Genomic DNA, 16,647 nt, shown 5'->3' with positions numbered 1-16,647 from the left:
TGAAGTCCAATTTTTCTGTTTTTTCTTTTGTTACTTGAGTTTTTGGTATACTCTCCAAGACATCATTGCTAAATACAGTGTCATGACCCTTTGGTTCTGTGTTTTCTTTCAAGATTTTTATTGTTTTTTAGGTCTTATATTTGGATCCTTGATTCACTTTGAGTTAATTGTTGTTAGGTAAAGGTTCAACTTCATTCTTTTGCATGTGAAGATGCAGGTTTCCACCATCTTTCTGTGAAAAGACTCCTTTTGCCACAGTGAATGTTCATGGCATCCTTATCAAAAATCATTTAACCATATAGATGAGGGTTTGTTTTGGGGCTCTCAGTTCCATTCTTTTTTTAAAGCTATCTTTATGCCAGTACTTCACTGGTATCAGTTACTGTAACTTTGTAGTAAGTTTTTAAATCAGAAAGTGTGTGTCCTCCGGGTTTGTCCTTTTCTTTCAAGATTGTCTGTTTGGAGTTCCTTGAGATTCCTTGTGAATTTTAGAATGAATTTTTCTGTTTCTTCAAAAATCATCATTAGGATTTTGTTAGGGATTGCATTGAATCTGTAGGTCACTTTGGGTGGTTCAGTTCAGTTCAGTCGCTCGGTCATATCCGACTCTTTGTGACCCCATGAATTGCAGCACGCCAGGCTTCCCTGTCCATCACCAACTCCCAGAGTTCACCCAAACCCATGTCCATCGAATGGGTGATGCCATCCAGCCATCTCATCCTCTGTCATCCCCTTCTCCTCCTGCCCCCAAACCCTCCCAGCATCAGAGTCTTTTCCAATGAGTCAACTCTTCGCATGAGTTGGCCAAAGTATTGGAGTTTCAGCTTTAGCATCAGTCCTTCCAAAGAACACCTGGGACTGATCTCCTTTAGAATGGACTGGTAGGATCTCCTTGCAGTCCAAGGGACTCTCAAGAGTCTTCTCCAACACCACGGTTCAAAAGCATCAATTCTTCAGCACTCAGCTTTCTTCACAGTCCAACTCTCACATCCATACATGACCACTGGAGTAACCATAGCCTTGACTAGATGGACCTTTGTTGGCAAAGTGATGTCTCTGCTTTTGAATATGCTATCTAGGTTAGTCATAACTTTCCTTCCAAGGAGTAAGCGTCTTTTAATTTCATGGCTGCAGTCACCATCTGCAGTGATTTTGGATGGTATTGATATTTTAATAATAAGTCTTCCAGTCCATAAATGCAGGATATGTTTCCATTTATTTGTCTTTAATTTCTTTGAGCAACTTTTTTAGCTTTCATTGTAGAAGTCTTTCAGCTCCTTGGTTAAGTTCCTTCCTAGGTATTTTATTCTTTTGGATGCTATTTTAAATGAAATTGTTTCTGTCATTGCCTTTTCATATTGTTCATTGTTCATGTACAACTGAATTCTGTGTGTTGACTTTGTATCCTTCTACTTTGCTGAGATCATTTATTAGTTTTAACAGGTTTTACATGAAGTCTTTAGGGTTTTCTGCATCAGTAACAAACAGATAAATTTACTTCTTCCTTTCTAATTTTGATGCCTTTTATTTTTTGTGTGTATTGCTCAGGCCGAAACTTAACTCTATGGTATTGAATAGAAGTGATGAAAGCAATTGTCCTTGCATTGCTCCTGATCTTAGAAGAAAAGCTTTCAGTCTTTCACCATTGAGTATGATTTTCACTGAGTTTTTCAATATGACTTTTGTTTATTATGTTGCACTAGTTTCCTTCTGTTCCTATTTCATTGAGTATTTTTTATCATAAAAGGGTGTTGAATTTTGTCAAATGCTTTTTTCAGCAGTAATCAAGATAATGTAGTCTTTTCCTTCATTTTGTTAATATGGAGTATTTACATTGATCAGTGCTCATATGTCAAACTATCCTTGCATTCTAAGAGTAAATCCCACTTGGTCATCCTTTTACTATATTGCTGAATTCTGTTTACTAATATTTTGTTGAGGACTTTTACATGAATATTCATAAAGAATATTAGCCTGTAATTTTCTTGTAGTGTCTTTTGTCTGGCTTTGGTATCAGAGTTAATGCTTGCTTCATCAAATGAGTTACAGAGTTCCCTCTTCAGTTTTTGGGAAAGTTTGAGGATTATTGGCATTAGTTCTTCTTTATGTTTGTTAGAATTTATTAGTGAAGCTGTCAGGTCCAGGACTTTTCTTTTTTGGGAGATTTTTGATAATGGAATCAATCTCCTCGCTAGTTATAAGTCTGTTCAGATTTTCTGTTTCTTTTTTATTGAATTTTTATAAGTTTTGTGTTTCTAGAAATTTGTTAATTTTGTATAGTGTATTGAGTTTGGGGACGTAACAGTTGTTTGTATTACTCTCTTAAAATCTTTTTTATTTCTGTAAAATTAGTTGAAATGGTCCCACTTCTATTTCTGATTTCAGTAATTTGGTTCTTCTTGTTTCTTAGTCCTCCTAGCTAAAGGTTTGTCAATTTTGTTCTTTTTTAAGAACCAGCTTTGATTTTCAGTGATTTTTTTTCTTTAGGTTTTTCTATTCCCTATTTTATTTATCTCTGTTTTGATTTTTATTATCTCCTCTTTGCAACTACTAGCCTTGGGTGTAGTTTGTTCTTCTTCTTCTAGTTTGTTAACCTCTAAAGTTAGATTAATGAGAACCTTCTTGTTTTTTAATGTAAACATAGTTATAAATTTCCCCATTAACATTTCATTTGGACCATGTTTTTTTATCTTCTTTTGTAAAGTGTCTGTAAATATCTTAGGGATTTTTGTTTTGTTTTTTTCTCTTAGTAAAGAGCTGTAAGACTTTTTTCCTTAATGAATTTGGACAAGTTTTTTTGGTCAAGTATATGTATTAAGAATATTTGCATTCAATCTGTGGTTTGTCTTTTCTTTATATTTACAGTGTCTTTTAAGCAGAGAAGTTTTCAGTTTTAATCCTAGCTAAGAAACCTTTTTTCTGAGGTCACAAAGATATTCTATGTGTTGTGTAAATTTTATAGTGACCTTTTACATTTAGATCTGTGATATATTTTGAGTTAACTTTTGAATATGTAGAATGAGGGTGAGGTTTTATTTTTCCATATGGCTATCCAATTTTTCTAGCACTGTTTGTGTGAAGAAATTTTTTTCTCACTGAAATTTTGTGATACTTTTCTTGAAAAATCAGTTACATAGTATTGCTGTGTTTCCTGGTATATTGGTATAGTTGTAACATTTAGTAGAAGTATTAGGAAAAGAAGAGAACAAGGACCATTGAAGAGAAAGCTCTCATACATAGATGATGTTCTTATTTATTTGAAGGAATTGTTTTATTTAAAAAATTTTAATGTAGAGCTTTAAATCAGTTAGAAATTTTACTTTCCATACTAAGCAGTATCTTATTGATGAGATACTCATTTTATTTTACATGTACATTTGTAAAGTACAAATTTTCAATTGAAAAGTTATCAAATTATTGAGAATAGTTTTCACTCCCAAATATTAGAGTATATGCCACTTAATGTGGAGAGGCAGCTTCTAATATTTTTGCCCTTAATGCTAATTTTGTAGGTAAAGTATTTTAATAGTTTTATTATTTCAGTTCATTCCAAGCAGTATTTTTTATATCTTGTTATTATATGCATTTGTATGATTATTTCATGATAGAAATACAAGTATTGTTTTCATTTCATCGAATACACATTTTAGTTATCTAGTGTCTATTTTTGTAAGATTGGGTTGTTATTAACCGTAATACATGAACAGGAAAAATTTCATTACCTCATGGATTAAGTACTAGCTATAATTATTTTCATTTTCTAGTCTTTAATTTCAGTTTGTATGGTGGCCATGTGAAATTAATGGAAATTAGGTAAATAACATTTTCTTCTTATCCACAGTGGCAGCTAGACTGTCTTGCTTGCTTGCTGAAGTTAATATGCCAGTTTGCAGTAGATCCATCTGATTTGGATTTAGCTTATCATGATGTCTTTGCCTGGTCTGGTATAGCAGAAAGCCATAGGAAAAGAACATGGCCTGGCAAATCAAGAAAGGCTGCTGGTGATCATGCTAAGGGTCTTCATATACCAAGATTAACAGAGGTAAAGTAGAAACGTTACCATTAAACTGTAGTAAAACACTTGTCTTTTAAGAGAATTTGTTTGATTTTACAAAATGAACAACACTGATATCTATGAAATGCTATCCTAAATCACCACAGTATGACCTCACAGCAGAAGTTATGCCTTCATTTATTTTAAAGCAGTAGCAATTATGAAGGAGTAAAACTTTTCAGTTCATCATCCAAATTGCAGATTGAATTTTATGCCATTCTATATGTTATCTAACTGTAGAGTTGAGTTGATTAGTTGGTCTCAATAATTTTTATGCTGAATGGAGGATCCATTCAGAAAAACAAACTACACTAGGTATTCCAACAGAGTAGATTTAAAATTGAGAACTAATTTTATTCGTATGTTTCAGAGTTGTTTAGTTACTAAGTTGTGTCCGATTCTTTTGTGACTCCCTGGACTGTAGCCCCCATCTGGGATTTTTCCCAGACAAGAATACTAGAGTGGGTTCCATTTCCCTCTCCAGGGGATCTTCGCGACATAGGAATTGAACCCGTGACTTCTGCATTGGCGGGTGGATTCTTTTCCATTGAGCCATCAGAGAATCCCATGTTTTGAAGGGCTATAATTTAAAAAGGGAATGTTAAGGTAATGCAGGCAATTTCACATATTTTTGAGGAATATATGTAAAAGATTATAACTACCAGAAGTGAGAAGCCTATAGATGGGATCTTGCTGAACTGGAGTTTAGGCCTCTGAGGAAGTCATTCTGTTACTGATTCTGAAATCAGTTTCCTCATCTGGTTAAAATACTTTTGGAACAGTGTTAACAAAAAAACAAGAATTCCCTGGTGGTTCAGTGGTTAGAGCTTCATGCTTTTACCACCCAGGGGCCCAGGTTTGATCCTTGGTCAGGAACTAAGATCCCACAAGCTGCATGGCACAACCAAGAAAAAAACCCCAATACAAAACAAACAAGAAAAAGCACGTAAGGTATCTCTCAAGTATCCCAGGTTGACAAACTTAAAAGAAAGCCAGCTGGCTGAGGAGAAATTTACCAGCCATTATAATGGCAGAGCAAGTTCACAGTGTGGTGGGTTTGGAGCTGAACAAAAGTGGCACGATAACCAGCACATCCAGCAATAAAATTAAATCTTTCTGACTGTGGATTCTGTTGTTCATACAATCAAATATTTGCCCTTCCACTGTTTCTGTCAGTGAACTGAACCGGGGAAGGTTGAAGATAAGTTTTTACTCGGTCTGTTCCTTAAATTGTAATCATTTGAGGACAGCAGCTTACCTCATACCTGTTCAAGAAACTTCAGAGCAATGAGTTGTTACTGATAGAAAAATAAAATACATATACTCATATATGGGATTTTTAAATAATTGGCTAAAAAAATTTTGTTCAAGTACATAATTACTAAAAATACTTAGAATGTACAATTGAGGAAATTCCCTAACTGCTCAGTGATTAGGACTCTGCACTTTCACTGCTGAGGACTCAGGTTCCGTCCCTGGTCAGGGAGCTAAGATCCTGCAAACTGTGATGTGGCAAAAAAGAATATACAAATGAACCTTCCCCAGAGTCACAAGTCATTACCATGGATTCTCTTTTTATGTGCATATTTTTTTCTATGCATATGCCAATATTATAGTTCTAGTTTAGAAAAAGAGCATATGATATATTTTTTCCTTTGTTTATCATTAATAATTAGAGCATAGTATGTAAATCTAAGCTATTTGAGGGGAAATTTTTGTTACTCTTTTTCTCGAGACAAAATCATCTAATAGAAAGAAACACTAATTCCTTTCCTAATTTATTGTCATGCAATATTTCATTTATTATCCTTCAGTAGCCTTTTGGAAGTTTCAGATTCCAAATTTAACTTTCAAATTCCAGCCTAGGTATAGCTTATCTTTTTTTTTTTTAACTTTTTATTTTGTATTGGGATAAAGCCAATCAACAATATTGTGATGAGTCAGGGAAACCGGAAAGGGACTCAGCGATACATATACATGTATCCATTAGCCTCCAAACTTAAATATAGTTTTTCTTAAAGCTCTCCTTATTTTGTCTGGGACAGCTTTAGTTGCTGCTCTCTTCTGTTGATCATTTGGCACATTGCATATACTTGTGTTGCAGTGCCTTTTGTTGTTTTTTTTTTTTTAAGTACTGTATTTTTGTCTGCTCTGTGTCTTTGTTGCTGCAAGGGCTTTTCTCTAGCTGTAGCAAGCAGGAGCTACTCTTTAGTTGCAGTGTGCAGGCTTGTCATTGCCGATGCCTCCCTTGTTGTGCAGCACAGGCTGTAGGGCACGCAGGCTTCAGTAGTTGTGGCATATGGGCTCAGTAGTTGCAGCTCCTAGGCTCTAGAATGTGGGCTCAATAGTTGTGGCTTTTGGGCTTAGTTCCATGGCATGTGGGACCCTCCCAGATCAGGGATCAAGCCTGTGTCTCCTGTATTGGTGGTCAAACTCTTCTCCACTGAGCCACCAGGGAAGCTCCTGCAATGCTTTGTATGTTATCTGCTACATGGACTAACTTCCCCAGGATAGGAACAGTGCTTTTTAGAGTTTAGTGGCCAGAATGAGTTTGGGCCTGCAGAAGGAATTTAATAATTATTAAGTTAGCAAATATTTTTTCTATTATATAGATTAAGAACTGAGAAATTTAGTATTAGAGTCATACAGCTTGAAAATAAGTCAACTAATGTTGAACCTCAGGATTTTAAATCTGGATTCCAAGCTTGGTTAACTATAGTTTTATTTCAAGTGAAAAATGTTACTTCATCTACTGCCCCCCAAAATCACTGGCATGTATAATGTATAATTTTTCTTGCACTGTTGGGTGACATGCAGATAATTTGTGGGCCAAATAGATAATCTGTGGACCAAATAGAGAGGATTTGCCTGTGTATTTTCTAAATTTTTATTATTTTCTTTTTAAAGTTGTTATTCTTACGTTTGTTTATGAAAATCTGTTTTTCTAGTATTTAATACTTTTGTAGTATTTTCCAATAACCATTTTTAGAGTATTCCTTATATTTTTATAAATAAAAATCAAAGTAATATGGAGTCTGTTTAAAATGCAGTTTTGTGCTTTAGTGTACTTACAGATTTTTTTTTAAATGTTTTTATTTTAAAGGTATTTCTTGTTCTTGTCCAAGGAACCAGTTTGATTCAGCGACTTATGTCTGTTGCTTATACATATGATAATCTGGCTCCTAGGTATGATGTTTTTATATTATGTATGTATGTATAGTAAGAATACAGTGTTTAAAAATTTTAATCTGGAAAAACTTGAAATCTAATAGATAAATGGTTAGGGTATTTTAGTGCACTTTCATATCATTCATTAAGACTTGCATATTGTTACCAACATTTTGCAAGTTTTTATAGCATTTTCTGTGGGTGTCCCTGTGCACACGTTTATTTACAGGTTATCCTAAATTCTGTAAGAGTTTAGACATATGGTCACTTACCCATAAATAGTTTGATGTGTTTCCTAAGACCCAGGACAGTTTCCTGACCACTATAGTGAAATACAATTCAACATTGATATAATATTATCTAACATCTTATCCATACTCAAATTTCCCCATTAATATTCTTTATAGCAATTTTTTCCTCATCCAGGATAACATACTATGTTTAATAGTCATATTTCTTCCATTTCCTGTAATAGGGGATATTTCTTATCCTTTCTTTCATGGAACAGGCATTTTTGAGCATCCCAGGACAGTTCTTTTATAACACCTTTCGGTTTAGGTTTTCCTGATTGTTCCTTACAATTAAATTCAGACTATACCTTTTAGCAGGAATACTCCTTAAGTAGCATATCTTTCCCAATACATCCCAGTGATAGCAGTTTGTCTTATTATTAGTGATTTTGATCAGTCAGTCTGGTTTCATCCAGATTTCTCTACAGTGAAGTTTCTGATTTTTCTAATTAAAACTACCCTATGGATTACAGTGATGATGAATCTTGCCTGAATTAAGTATCAGTACAGTGTTTGCAAACTAGTGATTTTCTAACTCAGCCATTCATTTTATGTTTATTAGTTGACATTTTATTGTGAGGAAGAGCTTTCTCTTCCTTTTATTTAGTATCAAGTTGGATTTTTTAATGCAAGATAATTCATTACTATTACTGTTCACTTTGCTTATACGCCTTAGTTCTGGAATCAGTGTTTAGGAAGCCCTAGTTGTTGGCGTGGAACCAGTGAAATATGGATACTCATGGCTCCTAATGTTAACTTTCTTCTGGGCTCTCAGTAGATAAAGCTGGAAATATTTATTTAAGAATGTAGTTTAAACCTGTCATATGATCCAATTTATTTGGGCTACATTGGCGATTTTTAAAAAATAATGTACAAAATTTTAATAGTGTATAAATGATATTTGCTAATACATAAAGACCTGACTCTGTATACCTTAAATAAATAACCTTAAATAACCTTAAAAATACCTTAAATACCTTAAATGATACATTAAAGTATGTAGAAATATTTTCAAGTACTGTTTTCTCTAGGTGTTATGTTGGGCTTAAGCTTGCCGTTGTTACTCAGATGATTTACAGAGTTCATGTAAACATGTTTCAAAGTGCTTATTTATGGCTAATAGCTAGTTGTTTCTTTTTAGATGCTTTTAAAAGTCACCTTCATAAGCAGTGGTTGAATATAAGTAGCATGATTATTTTAAGATTATTTCTTTTTTAGTTTGTCTTTCTTTAGTGTTTGTCTCTATTGAATTTGTATTACTTGATTAATACTTGCTTTACCTCACTGACAGTATAGTTTTGTATGTACTTTATCTGATTTTGCTCACCATTATTAGTGTCAGGCACTTCACCTATTAGTTATAAAACTTAGGAATGGATAATGTGGGGAAACAAAGAAAGTGCAGTAACTTGACCTTGGTTTGTATGAGGAAAATAGATTTTCTGTACCAACTACCAGTTACTCTCCTCCAGATAAATAATTATTAACTTTTTCTCCCTGTCCTCTAACATACATTCTATATACTTCCCACCTTCAGTTTATATGGTGCTGGGAGGTTTATATCAATTAAGGTAGTTAGAAAAAACTTACTGTCTGTTACCAAAAATCTTCAAATGCCGCAGATTTAAAAGGTGCATGAGTAGGTTGCTCTTGGTAAAGTTAAATATATTAAGCCAATATGATAAAAGTTAAACATGAAATATGACCAGATCTTGACTTATAAGTTTTAACTTTTCAGTACCTTTTACTTAAATCAGTTATATAGATTTTGAAATTTTCAAAAGTGTTTTTTAATTATAAAAATTTAATTATAACAAAGTAGGTATCTAGAGATCTGTGCTTTTCTTAAGAAAAAAAAAACAGCAATTTATTTGTAAGGTGAACCTAAATTCCTGTGTAATGGTGTTATTAAACTGAAAATTTTTACTGTTTAGTTTTCTTTAAATTGAGGTGTAATACATTTTCCACTGAAGTTACTAAAAGTATCATGGGGAAAAAATAGAACTGAAGCAATATAGAATTAAATTAGTTATTTTTCTCTACTTTTCAATAATTTACTTTTAACTATTCCCAGTGAAAATTGAACTTACCCATACAAAAAAAAAAGGTCATTTTATGCCAGTGTATGATTTTTTTCCTTTTAGAAGTCTTATATTTAGGTTCTAAACCATTATAACCTTTCTGTTTGTAATGCATGTCACTTCAGTAACCAAATTTTTAGGCACTGTGAGAGTGCACTTAAGTCAATATGGGATTCACTCAGATTTTATTTATTAAATATGAAGTCATTTAGTGTTTGTTATAGTAAGATTTTGCCAGTGATTCTTTAAACAAAAAATGAAGACCATGGAAAAATAAATTAGTATCTTTCATAAAAACCTATTATCTTTTGGGAAAGTTAAATGATAAATATAGTAAGAAATAGTTATTTTTTAATTCATTGCTGAATTTAACTATTCCTGGTGGTATGTTTTTACTTTACAGAGTTTTGAAAGCTCAATCTGATCACAGGTCTAGACATGAAGGTAAGGGTTCCACAAAGTTGATTTTTAATAGATAAAGATTTGGATGGCTGGAAACTAAAGATTTGGATGGCTGGAAACATTTACGTATAATACCTTTCTTTAATAATGAACATTTTGTTTTCTTTATAGTACAAGCCTTTATAATAATTTTTATAGTAACTTTTTTCCAATTTTTCTTTAGTTTCACATTATTCTATGTGGCTCTTGGTGAGTTGGGCTCATTGCTGTTCTTTAGTGAAATCTAGCCTTGCTGATAGTGATCATTTACAAGATTGGCTAAAGAAATTGACTCTCCTTATTCCTGAGGTAAGCTAAAGTTTGAAGATTAGCAGTACTCTTCATATTTTTTCATATTATTAGCACTGATAATAAAAAGAGCTAATGGAAACAAATGAATGTGATTCCATAAATATATCCTGGAAAGTACTTACTAATCCTTTAAGATCTAGTATTTTGAACTATGTACACTTCAGCGTGAATGTTACTGTGTAGCATTTATGTTTTTCTTCTTTTTGTAGTATTTGTTTACAGAGTGATTTCTTTGGGGTTTTTTGTTTTCTGAGGGTTTAGAAAGATTTGAGCCTTTATTATTGTAATTTATATTTTAGAGAAATTTATTTTGCTTTATCTAGTTGAGAGTATCCTTAGATGCAAGAGAGACCGACAATAAGTTTGTTTCATTGTTGACACTGAAGTCAGTATAATTTTCACCAATCATATCTTGATGTTACTCACACCATATCCTAAATGAAGTAGTTGAAACACTTATTAGTACACTTAGCCACGATATTCACATCTTTTTTAGAGAACATTTTCTAGAATTATTAGCTTTGTATTGAATGCATATGTGTTCTTGTTCTGGCTCTGTCCCAGGTAACTATTCTAACATTTGAACAAGATTCTAAAATCTGTAATATATTTTGGTTTAAATACTTCCTAAGTTGCTTCTAGTTCTGAAAATATTTTTCTTGTTACTTAATCATGTAAATTATTATGAATAATCTCTTCTCAATCCTTTTTGTATTTGTCTGTTCTTGTATTTATTTAGTTTTTTTTTTTTATGGCCGTATTTGGGAATTTCCAAAATGTTTTTACATATTGCTGTATATACTTTGGGGTACTTCATTTGATCATGTATTATTTACATGCCTGAGTATGTGATCAGGACATTGTGTTTTAAAATATGTTATTAAAGAAGCCATCTAACATATTATTTCTAGCAACGTTAAGATTAATTTCTTATCACTGACTCAGATTATCTTTGGAACTTGCTTTTTCATTTAGACTGCAGTCCGTCATGAGTCTTGCAATGGTCTTTATAAGTTATCTCTATCAGGGCTGGATGGAGGAGACTCAATCAATCGCTCTTTTCTGCTACTGGCTGCCTCAACATTGTTGAAGTTCCTTCCAGATGCTCAAGCACTCAAACCTATCAGAGTAAGATTTTACTGTGTTCAACAGCAGTTTCTATTTCTGCATTTTCATTTGCCCCACGTTTATCATTATATTATTCTTGCAAGTCATTTTGAATACCTGTTTACTATTTATAGTTTTCACCAGGAGGATGATAGTTATATAGTTCTTAAAGTAATAGCATTGTGACATATTGTGTCCATGTTACACTTTAAGGATAGATTCTATGTGCTTTGGTTTCAGCTCTGTGGGATCTCATGGGTATTCTGTTTTGGAAATAACATTTGTCTTTATAAGTTTTGAGCCTTGTGTTGATAAGTTGAATGATAGAAACATCATAAATGTAGCTCTCTCCTTACTCAATCACAGTTGTTTTATCTTTGTGATACTTAGAATTTTCAACTTTATTCATTGCTAGCCTTGTAAACCCCTTCTCCCACATAATAAATTCAGGGCCCATTAATAAGTAAATTGTACTAATCTCTAGAAATATGATGCATTGTAGGATTTTTCTTCTCCATATTTACTGTCATTGACTGTGTAAGAAATGTAATGTTCTTTATTTTTCAGATTTGAAAACTATAATAGACCATTACATGTGGGTAGATTTATATATACTCATTTTCTGTAGGTTTCTTGTGTTTTCACATTGTCATTGAATTTTTAGTTGACACTACACTATTTAGTATTATACATTATTCATATCTTCTCCAAGTAGTTTATAAGTAATTTGAGAGTAATGTTTTCCTCAAACTTCTCATCATTCACTTATGTACATAGTAGTTTTAATTTTAAAGAAACCAGGAGTGTCTTCTTCAGAATTTTTTGGTTAAATTTTGAATACTGTTTAGTTTGTAAGGATTTAATTTTTTTAATAAACCCTAAAAGATTTTAAAATATAATTTTAAGTTCATTTTCCCCTTTTAAACTATTTTTACAAAGTTTAAATTTTTTTTGATAGATAGATGATTATGAAGAAGAACCAATGTTAAAACCTGGATGTAAAGAATATTTTTGGTTGTTGTGCAAATTAGTTGACAACATACATATAAAGGATGCTAGTCAGGTATGTTCAGAAAATTTTACATTAACTTGTTAATAGAGATGAATTATGTACATGTATCTTTGTGAATTTTGTAAGTCCTTATCCTTAAGGGCATTTTTATCAGTCTGTAATGAGTTGAAAATGTCATAGTTTTTCTACTTCATTTGTACCTTTGTGTTTTGCTCTCATTCCTTCCTTTTATTTTGACCTTAGTTGAAATGTCTTTACTTGGTACTTAGTTTCCTGTGTCTTCGGAGTAAGATCTGTGGGTATAAAATCTTATTTGGAGTGTGAAATTTAGACCTTAAATATACAGATTTCTGTAATAGTAAGTAGATTTTGAGTATATAAAGTAAAGTTGAAGTTAATAGAAATCACTTTTAAGCTAAAGAGTACTATCAGTTTTCTGATCTTTTAATTTTGTTATATGAGACTACAATGATACTCCTGTCTAACAAAGTCATTTAAAGCAAGTCCATTTCGAAGAAAAGCTTGGCCACATAAAAACTTTTTTTTTCCTTTTTATAAATTTAGTAAGCTAAAATAAATCTACTTGATCTCACAGAAAAGTGAGAAACACTTGAAAAATTTAAATTTAAATATTTAGGAAACCTTTTCTGTTAATTTTTTTCATGTATTTCAATCAAAGTCCAATATATACACTATGTATTTTAAAAGTCCTTTAACGTTTGAGCTTTCTACTTTTAAGGAACAGTTTACATCTGAATTCTTATTCTATTTTACATTTGAGAAATTTAAAAATCAATATTGAACCTGTTTTAATTTTTTCTTTCAGTTTTACTGAGTTATAATTGGCATACAGCACTGTGTAAGTTTAAAGTATACAGCATAATGACTTATATACATCATGAAATGATTACCACAATAAGCATAGTTGAAGATTATCATCTCATACCGATATAAAATTAAAGAAATGGAAAGAGATTTTATTTCCTTGTAATGAGCACTTTACTCTTTCAACAACTTTATATAACATATAGCAATGTTAATGATATTTATCATGTTGTATATTACTAGTATTTACTTATCTTACTGCTTTTGATGACCGCTTCCAGGTCTTCCTCCCCCTAGAGCATATTTTAATGTATTTGACATTGTCCATAAAATACTAACGCCAGATAGACATAGAATTTTTTTTTAAAACCTATGGTCGCCTATTTAAAGTAGGAATCTGTTATTTCTTGCTTGGTAGTCAAAAGTAATTTTCCTTCTTGGTTATCTGAGTTTCTTTGAGAATCTTCTTTTTTGTTTATAGCCGTGCCACATGGCTTTCAAGATTTTATGGCCCCAGTCAGGGACTGAACCCACACCCTCTGCACTGAAAGCGTGGAGTCCTAACCACTGTACTGTGAATCCTCTTAAATTAGATTCTGTTTTATGAAATCTGTTTTAATTTTGTTGCTCGGTTATAATGAGAATAAAGATTTCTGAAGTGAACTGTCCATTTAAGTTTATTTCAAAAGGTGCTATTAGAAGCAAACCTTGGTGAATTGTATAGTATGTGAATTATATCTCAGTAAAATTGTTAAAAAATAAATCAGACCTAGTGTTTTCTCATTAATAAATTGCTATGGCTGTCATAATTTATTGGCAACAATTCATTGATTTTTTTTTTTGAAGGACTATTAATGGTGTGTTTACAACTATAATTTTATTGATATTATGTATAAGTAAAGAGTAGTTAAATACTTATAATTTAATTGGCATGTTAATGAAGAATTCTTGTTACTTAAAAGTAAGGATTTTTTTGTTTTGTTTTAGTAAATACTGAAATACTAAATGTAAAAATCTGTATTTGAATTTTGTATTTTCTTTTTGTATTAAGACAACACTGCTCGACCTGGATGCTTTGGCACGGCATTTGGCTGACTGTATTCGAAGGTAAAACTTGATGTGAAATTGACAGTTTTGTTGCATAAAGATAAAGGAAGTAACTGCATGACCTATCTTGTTTTGCTTGTGGTTTTTGTAGCAGGGAGATCCTCGATCATCAAGATGGTAATATAGAAGATGATGGGCTTACAGGACTCCTAAGGCTTGCAACAAGTGTTATTAAACACAAACCACCCTTTAAATTTTCAAGGGAAGGACAGGTTGGTAATAACACATCCAAGTATTTATATGAAATAAAACTAAGCTTTTTAATATTGTTTCCTTATATGTGGATATGTTAAATCTCCTTAAACATACAAATATAAAGTTTATCAGAACTTTATTACTGGTAGGAACAGTGAACTTTGAATAAGATGAATCCTAGAAATATAAATCTTAGCCTTGTTTTTAGAATGCAGAACAAGTTTTAATTACTGTGACTGAATATAAAGAGGCCATCTATACTTAATAGATTTTTATAGAATTGAATATTTTGAATTAATAGCACATGGAATTAATGTAGTCATTGTGGAGTACTTATTGATTCACACCTTAAAGGCCCATTTGACACAAATTCTATAATTGACTGTTTGATAACACCTAATAGCTCTATACCAACAAATGTCTAATTTCTCTTTAGATTGTGTTATTTACTGTCACTGGCACTTTGTCCATGTTTCATTAAGGAAATTAAGTTATGGTTTGGAGTATTGCTTTCCTGAGGTTACTGATCATCTTAGGAAACAGGAATAACCAACAGAATGGAAGATTGTCCGCCATGAACATGGGCTAAGGGATTCTTAAGATAAACTTAAAGTGATAGTCTGACTTGACTTAAATCTGTGCTGTTACCCCTATTGCACAAAGCCCTGTTTTGTGGGTTTTCTCCTGGATCTTTTAAAATTTTTCTGTTAGTCTCACTGGGAATAACTTGACTTATTTATAGTCTTGCTTGGTGGAAGTCTTATGTTATATTTAAAGCAATATGTAGTTTTTATTCCAAAGTGTAAATATATTAATTGATCTGATAATGTATCATTATAAAGCAAAACATCATTTTAAAGAAAAAGGAATTTTTAGGTAGTGCTGATAAAGGTAAGATTCTTATATATTTTAATTTAAGTGATGTTTTGGTAATGGCCTTCCAGGACTTTCTGTGGCTGTATTAAACACAAAGGTATATATTATGTAAATACGGTTCTGTGATTTGTGTTCATCATTTAAAATGAATCCAAAAAGAGGGAGAAAATACATTAAAAACTTGAATACATCAAAAGAGAAATTATTTAATTTTTATTGACATTGATGTTGTCTATATTTGTTTAAAAAAAAAAAACAACTGCAGTGAACATCTTTGTGTATTTGTTCCATTGTATATTCATACTTGTTTTCATGTGTTTTAAAGCCATTTACTTGTATTATTTTCTCTCCGAGTTGCTCAAATCCTATCCTCATTTTCCTTTTATGTATGTATGTATGTGGTCCATTTCTTGATAATTTGTAGAATTTTTGTATGTAGGAAGGTGCCCTGTATATTTGGGGATGTTTCTGGTCTTTCTGTTTCGATCTATGAATCTGTTCATTCTCCAGTATTGTATTCTAATTAAGCAGAGTTACACTTTTCAGTTAATGTCTTCTGGAGATTGTCCATCTTCATTATTAGTCCTTTTCAGAATTGTCTTGGTTGTTTATTTTTCCACAACGAACTTTAGAATCAGTGTGTCTCATTCTTTCAAAAATTAAAATACTGATACTTTTCAAATTGGGGTTGTGTTAAATTTATGGCTTGATATAGAAAAATATTAAAATTATATTAAATTGCCTGTACAAGAGCAATATTTGTCTTCTTATTTATGAAGACCAGTCTTCTTGTGTTATCCAATTTAATGTCATTTAGAATTTGAATTTCAGGAATTTTTAATTAAGATTCTTCTTAGGAGTTTTCTTTCTTCAGTTCAGTTCAGTTGCTGAGTCGTGTCCGACTCTTTGTGACCCCATGAATCGCAGCACGCCAGGCCTCCCTGTCCATCACCAACTCCCGGAGTTCACTCAGACTCACGTCCATCGAGTCAGTGATGCCATCCAGTCACCTCATCCTTTGTTGTCCCCTTCTCCTCCTGTCCCCAATCCCTCCCAGCATCAGAGTCTTTGCCAGTGAGTCAGCTCTTTGCATGAGGTGGCCAAAGTACTGGAGTTTCAGCTTTAGCATCATTCCTTCCAAAGAAATCCCCGGGCTGATCTCCTTCAGAATGGACTGGT

General features: G+C 32.2%; 1 protein-coding gene across 5 annotated transcripts in view; it reads left to right on the top strand.

The window, feature by feature from the left end:
• The window catches only part of USP34 (ubiquitin specific peptidase 34), a 240,901-nt gene that overhangs the window by 157,703 nt on the left and 66,551 nt on the right, over window positions 1-16,647 (top strand). For all 5 annotated transcript variants that reach the window (XR_009739441.1, XM_061432737.1, XM_061432739.1 and 2 more), the window contains exons 34-41: window positions 3,842-4,042; window positions 7,158-7,240; window positions 9,997-10,037; window positions 10,219-10,343; window positions 11,322-11,474; window positions 12,412-12,516; window positions 14,342-14,397; window positions 14,489-14,609. Coding sequence is in view for 4 of the 5 variants with exons in the window: in XM_061432737.1 (XP_061288721.1) it covers window positions 3,842-4,042; window positions 7,158-7,240; window positions 9,997-10,037; window positions 10,219-10,343; window positions 11,322-11,474; window positions 12,412-12,516; window positions 14,342-14,397; window positions 14,489-14,609 (885 nt within the window). In the remaining variant the exon portion in view is untranslated. The remainder of the gene's footprint in view (window positions 1-3,841; window positions 4,043-7,157; window positions 7,241-9,996; window positions 10,038-10,218; window positions 10,344-11,321; window positions 11,475-12,411; window positions 12,517-14,341; window positions 14,398-14,488; window positions 14,610-16,647) is intronic.

Source organism: Bos javanicus, chromosome 11, assembly GCF_032452875.1.
Source record: "Bos javanicus breed banteng chromosome 11, ARS-OSU_banteng_1.0, whole genome shotgun sequence".
Classification (NCBI taxonomy): domain Eukaryota; kingdom Metazoa; phylum Chordata; class Mammalia; order Artiodactyla; family Bovidae; genus Bos; species Bos javanicus.
This window is presented reverse-complemented; position numbering and strand designations above follow the sequence as displayed.